The 20,203-nt window shown below is 49.4% G+C and overlaps 7 protein-coding genes across 7 annotated transcripts; 4 read left to right on the top strand and 3 right to left on the bottom strand.

The window, feature by feature from the left end:
- Window positions 1-92: 92 nt before the first annotated feature.
- N7506_010341 (putative choline transport protein) lies at window positions 93-1,828 on the bottom strand (the record flags this gene model as incomplete). The annotated part of the gene is made up of 3 exons (XM_056959634.1): window positions 93-937; window positions 990-1,618; window positions 1,668-1,828. 3 exons carry the CDS (start codon window positions 1,826-1,828, stop codon window positions 93-95), a joined length of 1,635 nt encoding a protein of 544 aa, XP_056809024.1.
- A 2,189-nt stretch (window positions 1,829-4,017) lies between these two features.
- Window positions 4,018-9,336, bottom strand: N7506_010340 (uncharacterized protein; the record flags this gene model as incomplete). Its single annotated transcript, XM_056959633.1, has 1 exon — window positions 4,018-9,336. The coding sequence occupies one exon, from the start codon at window positions 9,334-9,336 to the stop codon at window positions 4,018-4,020; it is 5,319 nt and encodes a 1,772-aa protein (XP_056809023.1).
- A 60-nt stretch (window positions 9,337-9,396) lies between these two features.
- Window positions 9,397-11,315, top strand: N7506_010339 (synembryn; the record flags this gene model as incomplete). The annotated part of the gene is made up of 8 exons (XM_056959632.1): window positions 9,397-9,497; window positions 9,572-9,584; window positions 9,670-9,730; window positions 9,808-9,884; window positions 9,946-10,104; window positions 10,157-10,253; window positions 10,321-11,164; window positions 11,216-11,315. 8 exons carry the CDS (start codon window positions 9,397-9,399, stop codon window positions 11,313-11,315), a joined length of 1,452 nt encoding a protein of 483 aa, XP_056809022.1.
- Window positions 11,316-11,875: 560 nt separating this feature from the next.
- Window positions 11,876-12,527, top strand: N7506_010338 (polysaccharide biosynthesis domain-containing protein; the record flags this gene model as incomplete). The annotated part of the gene is made up of 4 exons (XM_056959631.1): window positions 11,876-11,920; window positions 11,984-12,008; window positions 12,091-12,409; window positions 12,470-12,527. 4 exons carry the CDS (start codon window positions 11,876-11,878, stop codon window positions 12,525-12,527), a joined length of 447 nt encoding a protein of 148 aa, XP_056809021.1.
- A 624-nt stretch (window positions 12,528-13,151) lies between these two features.
- Window positions 13,152-17,507, top strand: N7506_010337 (ABC transporter ATP-binding protein; the record flags this gene model as incomplete). The annotated part of the gene is made up of 5 exons (XM_056959630.1): window positions 13,152-13,612; window positions 13,669-14,326; window positions 14,393-16,388; window positions 16,445-16,567; window positions 16,621-17,507. 5 exons carry the CDS (start codon window positions 13,152-13,154, stop codon window positions 17,505-17,507), a joined length of 4,125 nt encoding a protein of 1,374 aa, XP_056809020.1.
- A 303-nt stretch (window positions 17,508-17,810) lies between these two features.
- N7506_010336 (alpha/beta hydrolase) lies at window positions 17,811-18,620 on the top strand (the record flags this gene model as incomplete). Its single annotated transcript, XM_056959629.1, has 2 exons — window positions 17,811-18,212; window positions 18,288-18,620. The coding sequence occupies 2 exons, from the start codon at window positions 17,811-17,813 to the stop codon at window positions 18,618-18,620; spliced, it is 735 nt and encodes a 244-aa protein (XP_056809019.1).
- A 385-nt stretch (window positions 18,621-19,005) lies between these two features.
- On the bottom strand, window positions 19,006-20,142 carry N7506_010335 (glycoside hydrolase family 64 protein; the record flags this gene model as incomplete). Its single annotated transcript, XM_056959628.1, has 1 exon — window positions 19,006-20,142. The coding sequence occupies one exon, from the start codon at window positions 20,140-20,142 to the stop codon at window positions 19,006-19,008; it is 1,137 nt and encodes a 378-aa protein (XP_056809018.1).
- Window positions 20,143-20,203: the final 61 nt, after the last annotated feature.

Genomic DNA, 20,203 nt, shown 5'->3' with positions numbered 1-20,203 from the left:
TTAAATTCATATGAGCACGAAGTAAAAAGAAACGGAATTCCACGCCCCGCCTGCTATTATCGCAGGCGCTTGATCGATCATTTCATCATGAACTAACTCCCGGGCTCACCACCCGGGAGAGATACATCCCCTGCAACATCGATAAAAGAGCGACGACCCTGCTTTCCTTCCTGGAAAGCGGTCAATCGTTCAGCTGCCTCGAAGCTATACTGAGGGCCCTGATACTGGTGTTTACCACCAACAAACCACCACACAGCAGTCAATACCATCAAGCCCACGGTGATAACACTTGTGTAATTCATGTTTTGCACCGTGGCTGGTAACACCAAGGGGAAGCAGAAGAAAACGACAGTAACCAAAATGTACACCAACGACACGATATTGACCACCATGCCAAGTTTCTGCCCCATGTAGAATGGCCCAGGGACCATGTTCCTTCGCCCAGACAAAACATGGGGACAGATGGCGCCGAAGTAAGACAGTGAGCTCAGCACAATGAAGGACGAAATGAGTGCTTGGAATGCGGTTGTACTTCCAATGTAGATACACCCCAGACAGGTGACCAGTGCGCTCATGGCGACTGTTGCTCGCACGGGACAATTCAGTGTCGGGTGGACTTGGGCAAAGTAGCTTGAGAAGGGGATGGCGTTGTCGCGGGCTAAGCTCCACCACATTCTACCGCCGGTCACGAATGTGCCGATCAGTGTCGGGAAGGTTGCGAGGAACAGGACAGCAATGAGACCAATGGCACCTGCGTTAGAGCCAGTTGCTTGTCGGTAAATCTCGGCTGTTGGGAAGAATCCGATACTGCTCTCGAAGACGGCATCCAGGTCCTCAATTGAGTAGAACAGCGCAATCAGGTAGACGAATGAAGTCGTGAAAGCTGTAAGCATTTGTAGCATGATTCCTTGTGGGACCTTGACTTCGGGTTTGGGTACTGTTCGAAATGAATTAGTGGTAGTTTTCCTGTCGTTTTCAAGATGTCGAACCTTCTTCTGATAAATGGCTGATACAGTCTGGAACACCAACTGCAAATGCGGCATTCAACAGACCAGTCATAAAGCAGATTCCATCTGACCATCCACCTGTCCTGTTGTGATATGTGGTCCAGACTTGGGTGCTGCTGGCATGTTTCTTTGGCATCACTGCAAGGACGATCACGGTGGTGAGAAGGCCGCACATCGAAAGCGTGAGGGCAATTCGGTTGATTAATGGAATGAACCGGTTTCCCAAGCAGACAATGGCACAGCATGTCCAATTGAAAATCTGGAACACGATAACCACCTGCCAAGGGTGCCACTCAATAGTCGGATGCTTGAGCAAGTACATCGCCACGGCCTCATTGCCCAATATAGAGCTCATAGAAGATGCAGAGAGCAGCCATGCGCAGGCATTGAGATAGCCAGTAAAGAACCCAGTCTTGCGGCCTTTTGTTGGACTCAGAACTGATGACCAGTAGTAGACGCCGCCGGCCGAGGGCATTGACGAGGCGAGCTCGGCAAGGGAAGCTGAGATAGCCGTGTAGAAGACACTGACCAAAATGAGACCATACAGAACCGCCATCGGGCCGCCATTCTGTAGCGCAGCGACGATCGTTCCTCCTGTTGATGCCCAGGAGCTTGGTACTGTTAGTCGCATAGACTTGCATTCTGAAAATGACGCCTTACTTTGCGATAATGATTCCTAGACTCGTCAAACTCCACAGACCAAAATTTCGCGAGAGCTCTTGCTTATGACCGAGTGCATTTTCCAGGCGCATTTCATCCATCCGGGCATTATCTGGGGTCTTTTCACGGTCCAGGGGTACCTGGCTCGCGCTCACTGCCATTTTGTCGTTCGTCATGAGGGGTAACAAAAGAATTTTAGAATATGGCTAGAGTCATTGCAAATTAATGCAGGGCAGAGAAAGTATTGGAATGAGGGAGGGACAGGAGTGTTCTGCAGAGGTTCGGAGCGTAATGTACTGGGCGTACGAGGAAAACCTGGCGAGTCGCAACCCCAGGAATGTGCAATGCGAGGGTCCCTCATGGCCGCCACGTGTAATTATAATTACAGATTCGAATTTTAGGCGAAAGTGATTCTTCGATTTTCTCCGACGCGGCTTGGAATGCACTGGGGGCCAAAGATATTGAGCTAAATGTTGTTATTGTCAATAGCGTTTGTCACCTCTGACTCGACACACAGCTCACTGTAGTCATCTAAATCACCTCAAGTCTTATGATTTCGACCTGATTACTCTCCTGCGACCTTCCAAAAAGAAACAAAAAGACTAAAGACCCAGATCCAGGTGATGCATCTGAACGCAAGGGGTATTGATGTTCCCGAAGTTAGGGTTAGTTGGGCGCCGATCGAGTGATAGGCGATAAAGACGCCCCGGGGGCCGTGGAAACCCCCGGCTGAAGTTTCCCTATGCCCTGCCTCGCTCGTATCAATTGCTTCGTTTCAAATATCCTTCTGTAACATCATGGAGCCAATATTCCATATTCTACTCCGTATGAGGTACTCCGTACTGTATTACAAATCTTTCGCAGCGTTCCTACACGTAGAATTATTCACTTCAGCAGGATACGTTCATTATATCAGAGCAGAAGGATATAGACCAGTCAAGGGAGTCTTTCAATAAAACACCCACCATCTACACTCCACAGGAAAACTTGAAACAATCCATAGATGTGCACTAAGTGACATCAAAAGAGATCAGAGCGCCTCAATTGAGTAGCGACAGCATTTTATCTCTTCGCCCTTCTAAAACCTTGGAAAATGTCTGGTCTCAGGTAATGGGCATTGAAAATTTGCTCGATCAAACAAGTTCCCCTTCTACACTTGTACTGTATCCTCGGAACATGAGTTCGCCACATTCCGGCGTTCTCAGGGGTTTGCTGCATGACATCCAATTGGCCTGCGCCATGCATGCAATCGAGATTCCCTCGGCCGATTTGATCTGTTATGACTGATCACTTCCAATATTCCCTGTATGCATCCAGCCAAGGTCAGAAAAAGCAAATCCCAAGAAAAGAACAGGTTCACATTCGGTTTGTGTGTTCTAGAATATAACACTGTTTTCCATGAGATCAACAGGACCAAGCGAAATTATCACTGCATGGGCCTCTTTGTTTATTATGTAGAAGACCGGGGGCTTGGCGGCATTCAAGAGCCTTCGGAGCGGGCCTCTGCGGGCACAAACTCAGGACGATCATCGCAAATTTTACTCACACGTGTATTAGTTCACCGGAGTCTCAGGATCGTAGAACGACTCCAGGGCTTGAGCTCAAGTGATTTCTTTGCTTCGTCTTAGCCAATGCGGCGGTACGGAGTTGATGTCAACACCGTCCGTAGCTCCTTGAAAAACATTGGCACCCTTGTCCCACCAGCCGCTGCCATTCTCAATGGCCTCGGACGGGTGATCCGCACTCGAAATGATGCAACCCACTTTAATTTCATTCACATTGTACCTCAGCGTTGCGGCAGAGAAGTGTTCACCGGTAGTGAGCCAACTAGCATCTTGTTCTACAGAGCATGCAAGTACTTCGTTAGCAAGGGGTCAGAGACCTCGAGATCTACGAGGTAACAAGTTCGAAATGCACTCTCTCCAGGTCAGCCGGGTGATCCTCATGAATTGACCTTGGTAGTTGTGACTGAAGCCAAATAAATCAAATACCTATGTATCAACTAGCCATGGCGTGCTAGTTGACCACGACTTTGTCGGATTGCAAGTTACCTTTGGATATTTTAATCTGTACCTTGGTGTTTCAAGTTCATGGATATTGTAAATTTAATGCAAAAATGTTCAATGCTGAAATCTATAAGACCACAGTAACCCCTTTGAGAGCATGGGAAAAATAAAAAGATAAAGTACACCAGAATATAAGAGGTATTGAAAACCATGCAACGTAGCCGCTGTGTTAGAAGATGAACACAGCAAAATGCAGGTGGGGAATAATGATGTGACGATTCCAATGTAGTGGGGGAAAAAGAGAAATCGTATCTAACTGAAGGTTTCGCTGTAAACGCCGTTCGCTATGCTGAAGTGTTGTGTCGCCGTGATGCATCATGTGCTTCGACACGAATATTGAAGAGGAGGTCATCGACCTCACGGAGGGCGTCTGGGCCCAAATTGGCTAATTTGAGATCACCCAGTACGTCCCTCAGGGCCTGCGTGATACCCGCTTGGGTAATTTCAGGTCGAGGTAGAGTGGATGATTCCTCCTGAGTCTGGATGCTGGCAGTGGCAATTTTTGTGGTTGCTTCGACACTGTCACGACCAGTTTGGGTCTCTGATTGTTCTACGTCCACGTCCACGTCCATTGTTGGTTCTGGCTGGGCCTGGTCGAACTTGATTGATCGATCATTTCCAGAGATCTGGGAATCTGTCGCTTCTTCGGTTGAGAGAGGAGGGGTGTTTTGCTCCGCCGCGTGCTCCTCTTCCATGGAAATCTCGGGAACAATTTCCACATCCATGTCCTCATCTGCAAATATTTCCGGTTCTTGTTTCATTTTCTCCGAAGGCGGATGGAAAATTGGAGGCTCAGGTACGGATTGAGACTCAATCGCGTGCTGTCGAGATCGTGTTTTCCGCAGGCCAGTATCTTGAGACGCACTTTGAGGTTCATTTTCAATGGATTCTGAGACATCATGGCCACCAAGACGAACAGATTTACGCGATCTTTTAGACGGCCGAGGTGTTTCGTCGTTGGCGGTGGGGTTTGGAAGAGGAGAATTCTGGGCGTCAGAAATGGCCTCAGGGGCGGAGTTGCTGTTTCGCTTTCTTTGCGAATTGCGAGTGGACCGACGAGTCGCAGTCGGCGATAGAGATTTGATTGGTGAAGCACTTTGGCTGACGTTCGAGATGGCAGGACTTCGTGGAGGCGTGCCATTGAGATCTAAAGGTTCAGCATGGAGACTGTCCTTCGCAGTCGACAGTCGAGTCGAGCGACGCCTATCGGTCCTAGTAGAAGAGGGCTGCGATTTGTCCTCATCATCGCGTTTCCTCTTTCGCAAGGAATGTTCTTCCACCGGTTGTTCTTTCTCGGGTTGGGCTCTCTGTTCAACTACGACGGCCAATTCCAGATCCAATCCTAGTTGGGAAGCAATTTGTGTCTCAGTCTCCTCGCTGGAGTCCATGACACTGTCGCCTCGGGTGTCGGACGACATTTCCAGGGGTTCCGGAGCTAGTTCCTGTGCAGAACAACTTGGGCTGTTTTTCTGTCTTTTGATGCTAAAACCGGCGGTAGACTTGCCGTTGCGAGGTTTCTGAACCGGTGTTCTGTTGGGGGAATCAACGGTTGGTGCAGGCGAAGGCACTGAGCTTGGCTCTGAGTCCTTGCCCCTTGCAGACCGCAGACGCCTGCCAGGAGTGTCCATATTCGGCCGAGGCGTCAAGTCAGCGTTTTCTTTATCGTTGTCGTGATCATTGGCAGTGTCCACATCATGACTTGTGGTGTTGTTCTCAGTAGCAAGACGTGAAGTGGCAGGACTATTCACTGTTGATTGTATACCTGAAGCACCAACGAGAGCCTTCCGCGCCTTCGCAGCCCGTCGGCGTGCAGTTCGTGCACGATTCTTCTGGGGACTTGGGCTCCGAGAATGAGGTTCTGGGGGAGATGAAGGGGGGTCGGTTTCCTGGCTAGTCGGAATGTCCTGGGGCGCTGGAGCGGCCGCATTAGAATTCGCAGAAGGTGTTGGTTCCTTCGTTCCAGGCGTAGGAGAGGAGCCAAAGAATCCATCTTCATTTTCGGTCGGCGCTAGGACCGGCGTCAAGAGAAGCTCAGAATTTGAGTCACCAGATTGCACTCTACGCAAATGAGGGGGTGTATTGAAGCCCAATTTGCGAGGAGTTGTCGCCGGCGACGATGATTGAATAGATTCAATCATGGAGAACATCTGCCGGCGGGTTCGACGCTTTCGGGATGCAGTAGTGCCATTGTCATATTGCGCATCGGTGATATCGGACTGGAAGCTATTTGGTAACTGAGGTTCAGTCTCTTGTTCAACTTCCTTGACCATAGAGCTTTCAGCTTGCATCACCGGCGAGCAGTCAAGCTCAGAACTACGCAAAGAGCGAGTCGCAGGTTGCAGTCTTTCTGCCGAACGGCCCGTAGATTCTTTTGGAGGAGAGGGGGCAAAGATTTGAACGTCATGAGCCACGTTTTTCAAAGGGAGGATAGGGCTGTGGATCTTAGATTCGGCGGATTCCACGGCTTGCAAAATATTGCTGGGGTAGGTATAAGAGTCCTTTGAGCCAAAGGTCAATGTCCAAAGGTCGACGAATTTCTTGGTTGTTGAGTTGTGAGACGATTCAAAGCCCGCGAGGAGGACATACTCAAATGTCTCCAAAGAGGGCAGATCATGAAGGACGGAGGTTTGTAGGACGTGAACAACAGCCGAAGTAAGAGAACCGTAAGCAGTAACAATTCTGCTATCAGCGCTGTCACCCAAGTCGACCACATTGATTTTGTGCAGTTCATCTTTCAACCAAAGACAAAGAGATGGCTGAAGATATTGAAGTACCTGACTTTGGAACTGTGGAACACCAGATCCCAAAAACGAAGTCAAAGCCTTAATGAATTCTGCAAGAGCGTGGCTGTCAGACGCGCCAAACTCGTCATACGCAAGACGCAACGTTCTGGAAACCGAGTCGAGGAACTTGCTGGGAAAAGCAGCATGACCAGGCGGTTGGCCGCCCCCGGGGTTGATACCCAAACCGGTGCCTTGCAAGAAAGGTATTGACAAAGAATGACCAAACAATGCCTTTGTAGGCAGATAGGTTTCTCCGACCGGAAGGCAAATTGTGTGCTCGGCTATAGGCTCCACGATCATCGTCGCTATGAGTTGATTACTCTTTTCAGTTTGGATGACGCGGACAAATGATTCAAGCAGATCGGACCATCCTTGAGAAGCAGCCGGAAAGCGAAGACCAGATAGGAGGATCTTGATGACATTGTCGTAGTCACGAGATACTGACCCATCGCGTTCACGCGCGGGTTCTATGGAGAAAGACCCCAGAGTGTTTGAGGCTGTTTGGGCAGTGGCATCCCAGACAAGCTCCGTCAGTGAAAGAGCTCGTGAGATAACACCAGTTTCTGCCGTGCTCAACTCCGCACACTTTTGCAAAAGTTCAAGACGAGAACCCCTTGAGATTTTGCTCTTGCATGCTGCTTCAACATTACCCATGACAAGGTCTTTATAAGACTGGCTTGGTAGTACCGACCATCCGGCGCTGCTGATGGACCGAAGAAGGTGCAGAATTGGACTGTCGGGGCTTGTGCCTAGTTGTCGATGGCGATCTGTTGGGGTGCTTACAGTTGCGAATGTTTCATCCGCAGTGCTAAGAAGAAGCTTTTGGGTGAATGAGATGCCGCCAACCGATCCGATCACAGTGGTGGACAGATATCGGAATCTGTCGAGGAAGATGTCTTGGTTGCTGGCATTTAGCGAGGACGGCCCAGCAACCCAGAGGCGATGCAGCAGACTGAGAACCCCTGCAACAGCCTGCATTGACTCTCCAGACGGTGTGATTTCTTTGCTGGACGCCAGCGACAAGGCACTGCAAAGGCTGTTCCAAGCCAGTGCCACGTTAGATGTTGCCACAGCATTATCGACCCAAAGTGAGGATTTGAACAGGTTTTCAAAGACTTTCAGGATAGATGCAAATCTCGATCGAACCCATTTGCAATCAGCCGAAGGAAGCTCGTCTGTGTCCATCCTGCTCGGATCGTCAATTCGACGGTCAGTCCAAATCTTGGGTTGCGTGCTCCACAGCAAATTGGAAATTATGCGCGAAAGGCAGTCGCTGAGGGCTGGCACTGTGGAGAAAATACCCGAGGACGGCTGTAGAACATACTCTTCCCATATGAAGTCGAGGTGTTGGGGAGTAGCCGAAGGCCGGAAGGTGTAATACAGCAGGTTGTAGTAACTGCTTAAAGCGAGTTGACTGGGTGGTGACGCGGACTTGTCCGTTTTCCTGCGATCAAACTGTGAGAGGATCGGTTTCCCCAGCATTTTGAGTAGCGAGCGACTGGTAGATTCTTCAGGCCCGACAACAGAGACAAATCGATTCCAGCCGATGATCGCTTGGGCCTTGATTAACGGTTCACTGCAGTTGAAGCATTTCTGCAGCACAAGCAGCCACTCTTTGTAATTGTGCCAGTGCTCCATGTTCCATCTTTTATTTCTCAAGAGAAGAATGATGACACTCCAAATCTGAGGAACATGCACACCGCTCTCTGTGAAGGTCATCATTCTCGTCATGCGCTCGCGGATTTCGGCAAAAATCTTTCGATCGTGCTCGAGTGGCCGGTCGAAGAACTCGCGGATGCTTTTTGACAGGGCAGCATTCGGACCAACCTCGGCGGCAATTCGAAAACCAAAAATGATCCCTTTGTCCCTGGTATCCTTGACATGATGAAGCATACCACCGATCAGATTCTCCATCCATAAGCCGGGATGAGATAGAAAGATGGGTTTAGCTTGCACCCAAAGACGTTGATAGACACTCAATCGATTAGAAAGAATTCCATTGCCAGATATGCGTTTGGTGATGTCTTGCAGTATCGTCAGAATACGCGTGACTCGAGCATTTGTCATAACCTTAGGTGAAAAGTTCTGCGTGTGTAGTATGGCCATGTAATGCGCCAGAACGGATTTTGGGGCTTTGGCCTCGTGCAGGGAAGAGATAGAATGTTCAACCAGGAAGATTTTGAAGTCCTCTGGTATTTTGGCAGATATCTGGGGGTGCCAGATAAATGTTGCCGACAGTTTCAAAGCTTGGTTGGCAAGATTTGTGTCTTGAATTCCAGCATTCGTAAGATCGCGCTTCACGTCCCGCTGAATAAACTCAGTGATTGTCTTCAGTTTTTCGCCAATCTCTTGACCGGCCGGTAAGCCATCGTATGCTCGGAGGGCGTTGAAAAACTGCATGTAGGCGTCAAGTCGCGAGCTTGTTGACTCGCCGGCCAACTGTGTGATGCTTGACTCGAGGAGCATAGCGAGAGATTCAGCTGTGAATATATTGACATTGGGCGACCAGGCGGGGATCGGAGATTGTGTCGTCTTCAAGATGGATTTCGTAGGCTTTGAGTCTGTGGAAGGGATGATCTTGATGTCGCCGGCCGATTGCGAGGCGCTAGCAAAAGTTGGTGGTTTGATAAACTTGGGCCATGGCGAGAAGTTTACTCTCTTTGAACTTCGGCTTGAAGTTCCAGGTGCTGATTCTAACGATTCGAAGGACGAGGTTTTAGGCGTGGAAACGGTCAATGGTGATGCGATCTGGTTGTCGTCTGCGATGCGCGAAGCTGTCCTGGGAGGTGTGGGCGGACGAGCAGAGAAGATCTCCACCATGATTAAGCTCAGACGCAAATTAAGAAAGAAAAGAGAAAGCAGGTGAAGGTCATTGCTTGAATGTTTGAGGTGAACCGAGAGGCCATGGAGAAAACTAAGTTCCGACGCGGCGCGATGCGCGTAAAGTGTCACCGCCTGAGGCGACGAGGCACCCGCACGGGGTAATCTGCGTTTCGACGTGACCAGCTACCCCTCAGGCAACGCGAGCTGCAGATTCAGCATGGACTTTCTGCAGATGCAAGGAACAGGTATATCGTGACAGGAGACTAAATGCGCGACATCAAAGCGAGCTGCTGACAACATCCTTGCTTGAATACAGCGAAGCTGCAGCAGGTGACGCAACTGCTCAAGAGTCTCGAGAAAGACCTTCAAGACAAAAACCTCACCTCAGCAGGTAAGTTCGCCCCTTTTTGAATGGATCATACGAGCAATTGAACTATATGACCTATCATTAATACAATATACCTACAGAAAGAGTACAGACCCTCCTCAAGCTCCGACAGCACGGCACGAGTCCATCGAACGCCGAACCAATCTTTTCGCAGAATGTAGGGGATATCGCTGGACGCAACTTCCAAGAGGGCGAAAATTTTTCTGATTATCGGCCAGGGAATCTCGATTTTGACTCAGTATGGAGTTGAAGGAGAGACGCCCGGCGTTCGGCGCGCCGCTCTGCGTTGTGTTGCAAATGCGCTCTTGCTCGATGCTAAAATGCGTCAAAGTCTCGTCGACACAGGATACGGGAATAAGCTAGCAGATATGCTTCAAGTATGAATGCTCTGCACGCCCATCTTATTCGTGGCTGACGGGGATCGAGCAGACCGATGATTCAGAGGACGAGATGATAGCAAGCCGAATCCTGTTCTACACGACGTATGACACCACCATGGACTTTGAGAATTTAGTCAAGACCCATGGTTTGGCAGATAACGTCTCCTATGTGAGATAAAGAGCCTATGTTTCGCTGGCAGCCATGCTAACTAGCGCAGCAATTGAGCCGCCATGCCAAACAATTCCCTAAGTCGGGAAAGGTACCCCTGTCTCAAATGGACGAATTAGCTCTGACCGACACACTCAAGCTGATATACAACGTGTCGAAGATCTACACAGGCCTTGCCGCGTCTTTTTCGACCTCACTACCTCATATTCTGAAGATCATTACTCGCATTGACATTTCACACACACCTCTGGATGGGATCCTCGGGGGGTTGCTTAACGCCTTATCTATCCTCGACCTGTCTGCAACCACGGGCAAGGTGTTTGAGAACAATCCCCTTTTCCCATCATTTGATCCGAAATGTAACGTGGATAGATTGATTGGTATTTTGGACCAGGCCGGGGTACAATATAGCCCCGAAGACTTGGAGGCCAAGGCAGTCCCATTGCTTTATTCACTGATCACAATCTACGAAGTTGCTCCAGAGGACATTCAGAAGCATATGCAGCAGCTTCTCTTGCCTGAGGAAGGCGATCGCAGCTTGCCTATCGGCCAATCTGATACCCTACCTTCAAGACTTCTCAAACTCTCAACCAGCCACTTCGCCAATCTCAAGGTTGCGATCTCTGAGCTGATGTTTGTTCTGTCTGGGAGGGACGCCGAGGTCCTCACCAAAAACATTGGCTATGGCTTTGCTGCTGGTTTCTTGGCAGCCCGTGGACTTGAAATGCCTCAAAGTGCCAGTGAAACATACTCGACTGACAACGCTGAATCGTTGATTAATCCAATCACGGGACAAAACCTAGCCGCCGAGCCAACGGATGATCTTCCTCCGATGACACAGGAAGAGAAGGAGCGCGAGGCAGAGAGACTCTTTGTCTTGTTTGAGAGGTAATCCTATTGTTGCTTCACATCCAAGCCAGTCACTAACGATGGAAACAGAGCGAGGGCGAACGGCCTGCTTAACGTTGAGAACCCGGTCACCCAGGCTCTCCACGAGGGAAGATTTGAAGAACTGCCAGATGATGCTGATAGCGACTGAACGACATGTTCTCAATATGCGCAACCTCCTGGGTTTCCAAGATTGGCTCTGGTAGTGAGCTACGGAGCATGTACATACAGCCTGATACCCTTGTCTCTGTGGCTCAACTGGACTCTCTTAAGGGTCTGTCTAATTAAGGAAAGCTTTATACGTACACTCCCTCGAACTCCAGCACAAACATATAGATGGCGAGATCATAGACAGAATCAGCCAACAATGCCATGTACTAGTTTCACTACTTTCACTACTTTCATTGGTTTCATCCATGCTGTCTAGGTACTTCAATGGGCATAACCTTGGAACTTTAAGAACACTGAAAATTTATAAGAATTATCATGCAGAAAGCTCTAGAACAGCATAAAAGACAACATGCCCTCCAAGTACTCCTTACGGAATAGCACATTGGCCTTTATGCAGTGTGGGCCAAATGACGTTGCGCCGACCGCCCGAAAAAAATTAAGGCGGGGCACCGAGTTGAATTTCCACCACCGCACTTCCTCTCCAAACCACTCCTTTCGTGTATTCATTTGGAAGTTTATACTTTGCACAAACCCGTCAAAATGTCCAAGCCATTCAACCCCGAGGAGGCGGAGAACCTGGAGGATGTATGACCCCGCGTCCCTCTTGGATCAACCTGGAAAATCGGTGATCGCTGACAATCGCTATAGATGGAGAAGCAGTTCGCTGTCAAAGGTCAGTCGCCAATCGCTCAGAGTCTTACCAATCAATCGCGTTGAATCTTTTGAACCAATATTGACATTTCGTCCCACTTCAGCTGTCGAACACCTCATGACATACTGGGCTATTTTGGAGAAGGTCAAGGGCTCCCAACTGCGCCTGACCAAGCAGGACAACGAGATCTACGAGTCATTCATGGAGGCATTCCCCGACTTCGATCCTGCCGGAACCCTCGTCGAGGACGACATGAAGAGCAAGGCGGGCAAGGAGAAGTGGCGCACCTGGATGAACAAGTGGCAGAAGGTCGAGGACTACAACTTCGGCACCATCATCCGTACCCGCGCGGACGCCGAATACGACCAGGACACCACTATCTTTGGTGTGCGCATGCAGTTCTACGCTGTTGAGATTGCCAGGTATGTACTGAGTGGAGCCTGTTGAGTCATAATCGCGTGGAAATTAATAGGATGTTCTAGAAACCGCGCTGGTCTCAACGATTGGATCTACGAGAAGGCTTCCAAGGCTAGCTCTTGATTTCCAAGCACATACTTTGCTGCTGTTCTCTACATTAGAACGGTTCCACTTCCGGGCTGATTGGCCGACGGCATTCGCCTGCTTTGTGGCGCAGATGATGGACGGCCCTGACATCGGAATTTGATATCAGGATCTGGCATTATCGCCTTTTGGGATTGGTTGTTACGATACATGAGTTGTCATTTACCATAGACATATCGGGTTTGATTTGCAATCAAACCATCAATCACGACTTGAATGCGGACCGGAAAAGCTGTCACCACAAGTCACAATATACCCAGAATCAATATTCTTCCCTTGTCTTCGTGTTTTCCCATGATGAAATGGAGTCTAGGCTAGAAATGAGGTTTGAGGCTCGAAGGGTGAATGCCACGTGATTGGGGACAATGTCGGAGGGAGGCAAGGTTGCCTTTGTTCTACAACTTCAATGCTACCCACATTTGGCAATCTCTTAATATTGTTCTCTCCGACCCATATTATAGGGAATTAAATCATTCAAGATGGATGTCTCGCCGAATTCTAGACCTTCGGACATCTTGCTATGCCGTTGTGTTACAACAGCGCTGGAAAAGTCATTGCTAGTCGCCGAAACCCCTAAACTCGAGCGTCGAGTACCGAAGCACGATGGTTATCAAAGGAAAATCCACCAGCGCGAATGAAGACAACAATAACGGCGAGCCTGATGTCATAAGCCCCAGCTGGAAATCCTTATTCGGTTTTACGGCACGAAGACATCTCCCGACTCTCATATTAGGATCCATTCTCGCGCTAATTGCTAGTTGTGTGACGCCTGCCCTGGCTGTCTTCCTTGGGAATGTATTCGACTCATTCACGGGTTTCGGAGCAGGTCTGGTCAATTCTCAAGGACTGCAGAGATCGATAACTCAAAGTTGTTTCGGAATGATCGGACTAGGAGCAGCAGGCTGGTTCTTAAATGGAGCATATTATGCATTCTTCGTTGCGTTCGGTGAAATGCAGGCCTCTACCATCCGCAGTGAAGTGTTCGTTGAACTTTTGAAGCGGGATGTTCAGTGGTTTGAAGCTCAAAGCGAGGGTTCCGGGGCTTTCTTATCCAGAGTTCAAGCGTGAGTGCTTTTTCATATCCCAGAGAACGAATCTCGGACGATCTGACGCCATTTAGACACATACATGAAATGCAGATGGCGACTTCACAGCCTCTTGGGCTCCTCTTGCAGTATTCGTGCCGATCTTTGGCGTCGCTAGCGCTTGGCTTTTATACATCATGGAGCCTCTCCCTGGTCACTCTTGCGGCATTCCCAATATTCTCGTCAATCATCGCATTTCTATCTTCAAGAATGAAATCCAGCATTCAGGCGCAGCAGGATGCACTCACTGAAGCATCTAAAGTTGCCAACAATGCCATCACCAATATTGATACGGTCAAATATCTCAATGGCCAAGCATGGGAACATCGGAGCTTTCGTGAGCACATCGAAGCTTCCGCCATACACTATCTTCGACAGGCCAGACTCAACTCGCTCCAAATTGCCTTCATTCGCTGGATGATGTTCGGAATGTTCGTCCAGGGATTTTGGTACGGAAGCTCGCTGGCTCGATCTGGAAAGCTCACATCTGGCGAAGTTCTCAGAACCTTTTGGGCTTGCTTAACTGCAGCTCAATCCATTGAACAAGTTTTGCCGCAGATGATTGTGATGGAGAAAGGCAAGGCTGCTGGTTTGGCTCTCAAATCAATAATCGAGAGGACGAAAAACAGAGCTGTGAGCGAGATCAGAGGCCGATATCCACTACACTGTGAGGGTGACATAGAGGTCAACAATGTGAGTTTGAGTGGTGTTCGAGATGCTCTCCCAGAAAAACAAGAAGACTAATCAAAATTGGTGAAGGTCTCATTTGCATATCCTAGCCAACCCGACCAATGTGTTCTAAACCCATCAACTTTCTTCTTCCCAGCCGGCGAAACAACATTCGTTATTGGAAAGAGTGGATCTGGAAAAAGCACACTCAGTCAATTACTGATGCGGTTTTATTTGCCCACATCAGGCGAGATCCTGATCGACCGCACCCCGATGCAAGAACTGGACGTCAACTGGATCCGCAACAATGTTACCCTCCTCGAGCAAAAGAGTGTGTTGTTCAACGAGTCTATGCTTACAAACATCGCGTTTGGCCGTCAGGACTACGAATATGTCACAAAAGACGACGTTCAAGACTCTATTGATCTAGCCATGCTTCAAAACACCATGGATGGCCTTCCATTGGGAATTGACACCAATCTTGGCCCTGGTGGGAGCTCTCTCAGCGGCGGCCAAAGGCAGAGAGTGGCAATTGCCCGAGCAAAGCTACGAGATACACCAATTTTGATATTGGATGAACCGACCAGTGCCCTTGATCACACCAATCGGGTCGCAGTTATGAAGGCAATTCGTGAATGGCGGAAAGGAAAGACAACAATCATAATCACGCACGATATGTCTCAAATTATGGATCAAGACTTCCTGTATATTCTGGAAAAGGGTTCGATCGTGCAAAGCGGATACAGATATGCTGTCGAAGTCAGTGCGGGAAGTGAAAAGTATTTCCGACCCAAGGCCGGCAGTGGGGTGGAAGCAAAAGTGATTCCGACCAGACGAGCCTTTGACGATTTGGACATCCGCCCAGGAAAGTCCGGTGAAGCCTTTGAAACCCTGCTACCCCCACCATTCTTACGCGAACATCGACGTTCGAGAACATCATGGGCCCAAGATCATATCCCAATTACCCTCCGCTCCAGCTCACTCGACTTGACATCACGACGAGACTCAGATTTCATAACCAGACGAAGAGAGTCACAGGCGCTTCCCTTGCGTGATTGGAACCAACGTGTGTCCTTCTTTACAGATGACACCAGTCCTCATCCCGATTCAAACCAAAGCACGGCTCGTTTCTCGACTCAAGACGTTGAGATGACACCGATCGACTATCATGACGCACCAATTGATAAGCAACTCCAGAATAGCGCTCTTGCTTCCCATAACCTCGTGGAGAGAAGGCCCCGACAAAGACACTGGCGTAGGACTAAAAAGTCAAAACAGCATTTCGTGAGAAAAGACAAGATTACGCCTCTTTCTCAGATCATGGGAACGATCGTACCGAGCCTTAATCTCAAGCAGCGCGTGCTTCTTTTCCTGGGGCTCTCGGCCTCGCTGGCCCATGCTAGCGCCACCCCAATATTTTCATACTGTCTGTCGCAATTATTCGGGACCTTTTATGCAGGGAGCAACAGCGCACACCTCACAATGACTTGGTCTCTTGCCGTACTGGGGGTCTCTTTTGGGGACGGGGCGGCCTCTTTTTTCATGCACTACTTTCTCGAACTATGTGGTGAGGTCTGGATGGATAACTTCCGCAAGAACGCTTTCGAGCGAATTCTTGATCAGCCAAAGGCTTGGTTTGAGCAAGACGGTCACGGTTCTCTCAGGCTCACCTCGTCTCTTGACCAAAATGGAGAGGATATGCGCAACTTGCTTGGTCGGTTTGCCGGCTTTGTCGTTGTTGCTGCAGCTATCACCGTGATGTCGATTATCTGGAGTTTAATCGTTTGCTGGAAGTTGACTCTTGTAGCCCTATCTTGCGGGCCAGTGATCTACATCATCACCCGAGGGTTTGAAGGAACCAACGGCATGTGGGAACGGCGATGCAATGATGCGAATAACGATGCAGCTGACGTATTCACGGAGACATTCACAGAGATTCGTACTGTCAGAACATTGACACTGGAAGGCCACTTTCACCGCAAACAAGCCAATGCCATCGCCCGATGCTTGATACTTGGGCTGAAACGTGCCATTTACACGGGCATGCTGTTTGGCATGGTGGAATCGACTGTGATTTTCTCCAGCGGTGAGTTCTCCTTACCCGAACTCTACAGGCTCTCATATTCTGACAGTTTTTGATAGCTTTGATTTTCTATTATGGAGCGGTACTTGCAGCATCCGGGGAGTTTAATGTGAATGATGTGATGACAGTGTTCTCGATGCTCCTTTTCAGCATCGGATACGCAGCACAGATTCTTTCATGGAGTTCGTTTCCCCACTACTACCGAAGAGATGGCAAAATGCTGACCTGCGTATAGTTCCGCAAATCAACACTGCTCGCGAGACTGCGACGCAGCTTATCCGACTCGCAAAGCTCCCCCGCGATGGATCACACGAGCACATTGGCTCCCTGACGGTCTCAAAGCTCACCCCTATAAAGTTCACCAATGTGGAGTTCAGATATCCTTCTCGACCCAAAACGGTGGTGTTGAAAAACGTCTCTCTCGAGATCCCACGCAACTCCTGCACGGCACTGGTGGGACGATCGGGATCCGGAAAATCTACAGTCGCTTCGCTCATATTAGCACTCTATGAAACGCCTATTTCTGTAACGGGAGGCTCTACAGTCACGCTCGGTGGCACAGACATACTCCGTCTACATGTGCCGACCCTCCGGTCACAGATATCTATAGTCTCACAGCAACCTACGATCTTCCCTGGGACCATCCACGACAACATCACATACGGCCTTGATCAACATTCTCCACTAGCCACATCGCACAGTGTTCGCATTGCAGCTCAGGGGGCTGGTATTGACGACTTCATTTCCTCTCTTCCGCGTGGCTACAACACTGTCATCGGAGATGGCGGAATCGGCCTTTCAGGTGGACAGAAGCAACGCGTGGTCATCGCCCGGGCGCTCTTGCGCCAGCCTCAAATATTGATCCTTGATGAAGCCACTTCTAGCCTGGATCCTGCTGGTGCGGAGGTTGTGCGTCATACAGTACAGCAATTGGTCGCCACGCGTCAGGGACTTACTGTCATCATCATCACACACGCGAAAGAGATGATTGAGATTGCCAATCATATTATAGTACTTGAGCAGGGGGTTGTTGTGGAGGATGGGCCATATGCGAAATTATTGAAGATAACTGGTGGGAAGTTGCACTCTTTACTTAGTGACCCCGAAGAGGTCGGCACATAGATGGTCGTCTGACATCAGGCTACACTTAGGGACTTGGCCATATTATATTCGAAACATGGTGCAGAGAGAAGGTCATTGGCGTATCTTATTTGAATTCTTGTTTTTTCCCCTCCAATTTTTTTCTCTCTTTGTCCTTGCAGTTTACGCAAAATACATGAACTCGCGAGACGATCACAACGTAAAAGTCTTGGCTCTCGCGATACCTTGGCGCGTTCCACAACCTGCAACCCCCTCAGCCTTACAGCCTTACACAGCCTGCTGGTTAATCTGATCTCCCAGATATCTTGATAGGTCAGAGCGAAGATGTCAAAACCGACTCTGATTTTCGCCCCGGGCGCGTGGTACCCACAAACCATCTTCGACCCAATCATCGAGAAGCTCCCCGACTACCGCAGCCACAGCGTTGCGTTCCCCTCTGTCCACGAGGCAAGCTCAGTCACCCACCTTCGACCAGACATTGACGCTGTACGGTCTTTAGTACAGCGAGAAGCAGACGAGGGCAATGAAATCGTTGTGATTGCGCATAGCTGGGCCGGCTTACCCGTAAGCAGCGCACTGGAAGGTCTGAGCAAGACGGAACGCGAACAAGCCGGCCAAAATGGCGGCGTGGTGAAACTGCTTTTCATCGCTGCGTTTCTTCCTAATATTGGCGAGAGTCTGATCGGCGCGTTTGGTGGGATGCCTCCACCATGGTACGAGCTTGATGTAAGTCTTCATGTTTTGATTACCTTGTTTCGTACAATTTCTCGTGTCGTCCTAATTGGCTGACATCCTTCACAGGAGGAAGAAGGAACTGTGTTCTCCAGTGACCCCCTTGTGTTGTTCTTCCATGATGTTCCCAACGGCGCCGAATGGGTTAAATCGCTCAAGCCCCACGCTTGGGTGGCTCAAACTGCACCTGCTACTGGTGCGGCATATCTCACCATCCCCACAGCCTATCTTCTATGCGAGCAGGATCGCGCAACTCCCCTGCCAGTTCAACAGGTCTTGGTCGAACGTGCTCGACGGAAGGGGGCTGAAATTGAGACCGAGAAGATTGCCTCTGGAAACACGCCATGGTTGGCTCTGCCTGATCAGTTTGTCTCTTACATCAAAAAGCATATTGCGGTCTAAGTCTCGACTCAACTCTTCTACAATGAAACAAATCATTTCATCCTTAAATGATGTCAATTTACCCTTCCCAGCACGAGGCAAAGAAATACATACACACTGCCACCTGAAACTCTCCAAGGAAAGACTCAAACCAAAGGATCGATATGTACACACGCGCGTATACTGTACGTCAACGCACCCGCAAATAAACCTGGAACTATCCTGTCATGACACTGGCCTCCGACCTGAGCGTTCTCCTGTGGCGTCTCACCGACGCCTGTGAAACGAACTAATCGTGACCAATCGATCAAATCTCCCGTCCGTACCAGACATACCAAGTTTGATGGCTCCCTTCTGTTGAATTGTACCTGCTTCCCCCGACATCAGACTTCTTGCCAGACTTGCTTCAGTTACCACCAACAGTCACAGTCAAAAGACTCGGATTGCCATCATAAACACTTCCTGACTGGTCGATTCCTCCATTTGGCGAGACATCGTCAAAGGGGAATGCATAACCCCGTGCGTCTAGGCTCACTGAATGGCATATACGTGAGTAGTGGTTTGTTGGGACAGTATTATAATACCTAGAGACCGACTCTCCATTGGGCTGGTTTTTGTTCAGTAGCAAGGTCGACCGATTGAAAGCAGCGGCGAGTCGTGCAGTGACGGCGTCCCTTGTGCCGTTTCCAGAGGCAGCGAAAGGCCCAGAGCTATTGCTGAAAATATCGGCAGTAGAAGGCTTGCCATAAGAAATACCTTGAACCGAGGTATACATCACGCCCGAGGAACATTTGGCAGTGATATCCCCGGCTGCGGCTTGGGTATTGATGGTCAACATATTGTTGGTGTTGTTGTCATAGTAGTTCCAGACGTCATTGACATAATTTTCATAATAGTTGTTGAAAAGAGAGTTGTTCATCACCCTCCCCAGGTTTGGAGACAAGGCTCGAAGATTGACACCGTTGCGTTGGACAATAAGTTGATCCCAGCCGGCATGGTCTCTGTTGTTCTGATCCCTGAGACCATTGCATACAAGGTCTAGCCCGTTGGAGGGCAAGCCTCGGACAGTCTGGGTCCCGCCAGATGCATTTGTCAAGGTCATGGCGATGGGGAGGGACACGAAGTCGACATAGCTCAGGTTGGCATAGAGCTGGGCGCTGTTCCAAGTGAATTCACAGAAAGCCCAATTGAGGTTGTAGTTTGGATCCGAGGTATTAGACACCGAGGGCTCTACCAGTGCAGCGCCGGTGGGAGTGGGGTTGAGATAGAATGTCAGTTTGTTGTCTCGCACAAACCACAGCCGAGCGCCCGCAAGGTGCGGGATGGTTATGTTGGTGGTGCTTCCAGATGCACCCAGGTAAATCCCACAGTCAACTTCAAGATTGCTCAGAATGCCAGATGGCCTGGAGGGATAATATCCCGACCTGCCATCGGATCGCAAAAGAAACAGCGCATTGTTTTGGTCAATTGCCAAGCCTGTGACGTAGGCGTAGGCATTGTTTGACCCAGTGTTGTTTTTCAAAGCAAAGTTCAGAGTTGCCATTTTGAAAGTCGATTTCAACTAGAAAGGGTTGAAAGCTCAAGTCGGTTGGAGAAAGTTCCAA

Source organism: Penicillium brevicompactum (genome assembly GCF_028827555.1).
Source record: "Penicillium brevicompactum strain IBT 35665 chromosome Unknown utg000006l_segment0_segment0, whole genome shotgun sequence".
In the NCBI taxonomy this organism is placed as follows: Eukaryota; Fungi; Ascomycota; class Eurotiomycetes; order Eurotiales; family Aspergillaceae; genus Penicillium; species Penicillium brevicompactum.
Note: the sequence above shows the minus strand (reverse complement) of the source record. Positions and strands in the feature narration are given on the sequence as shown.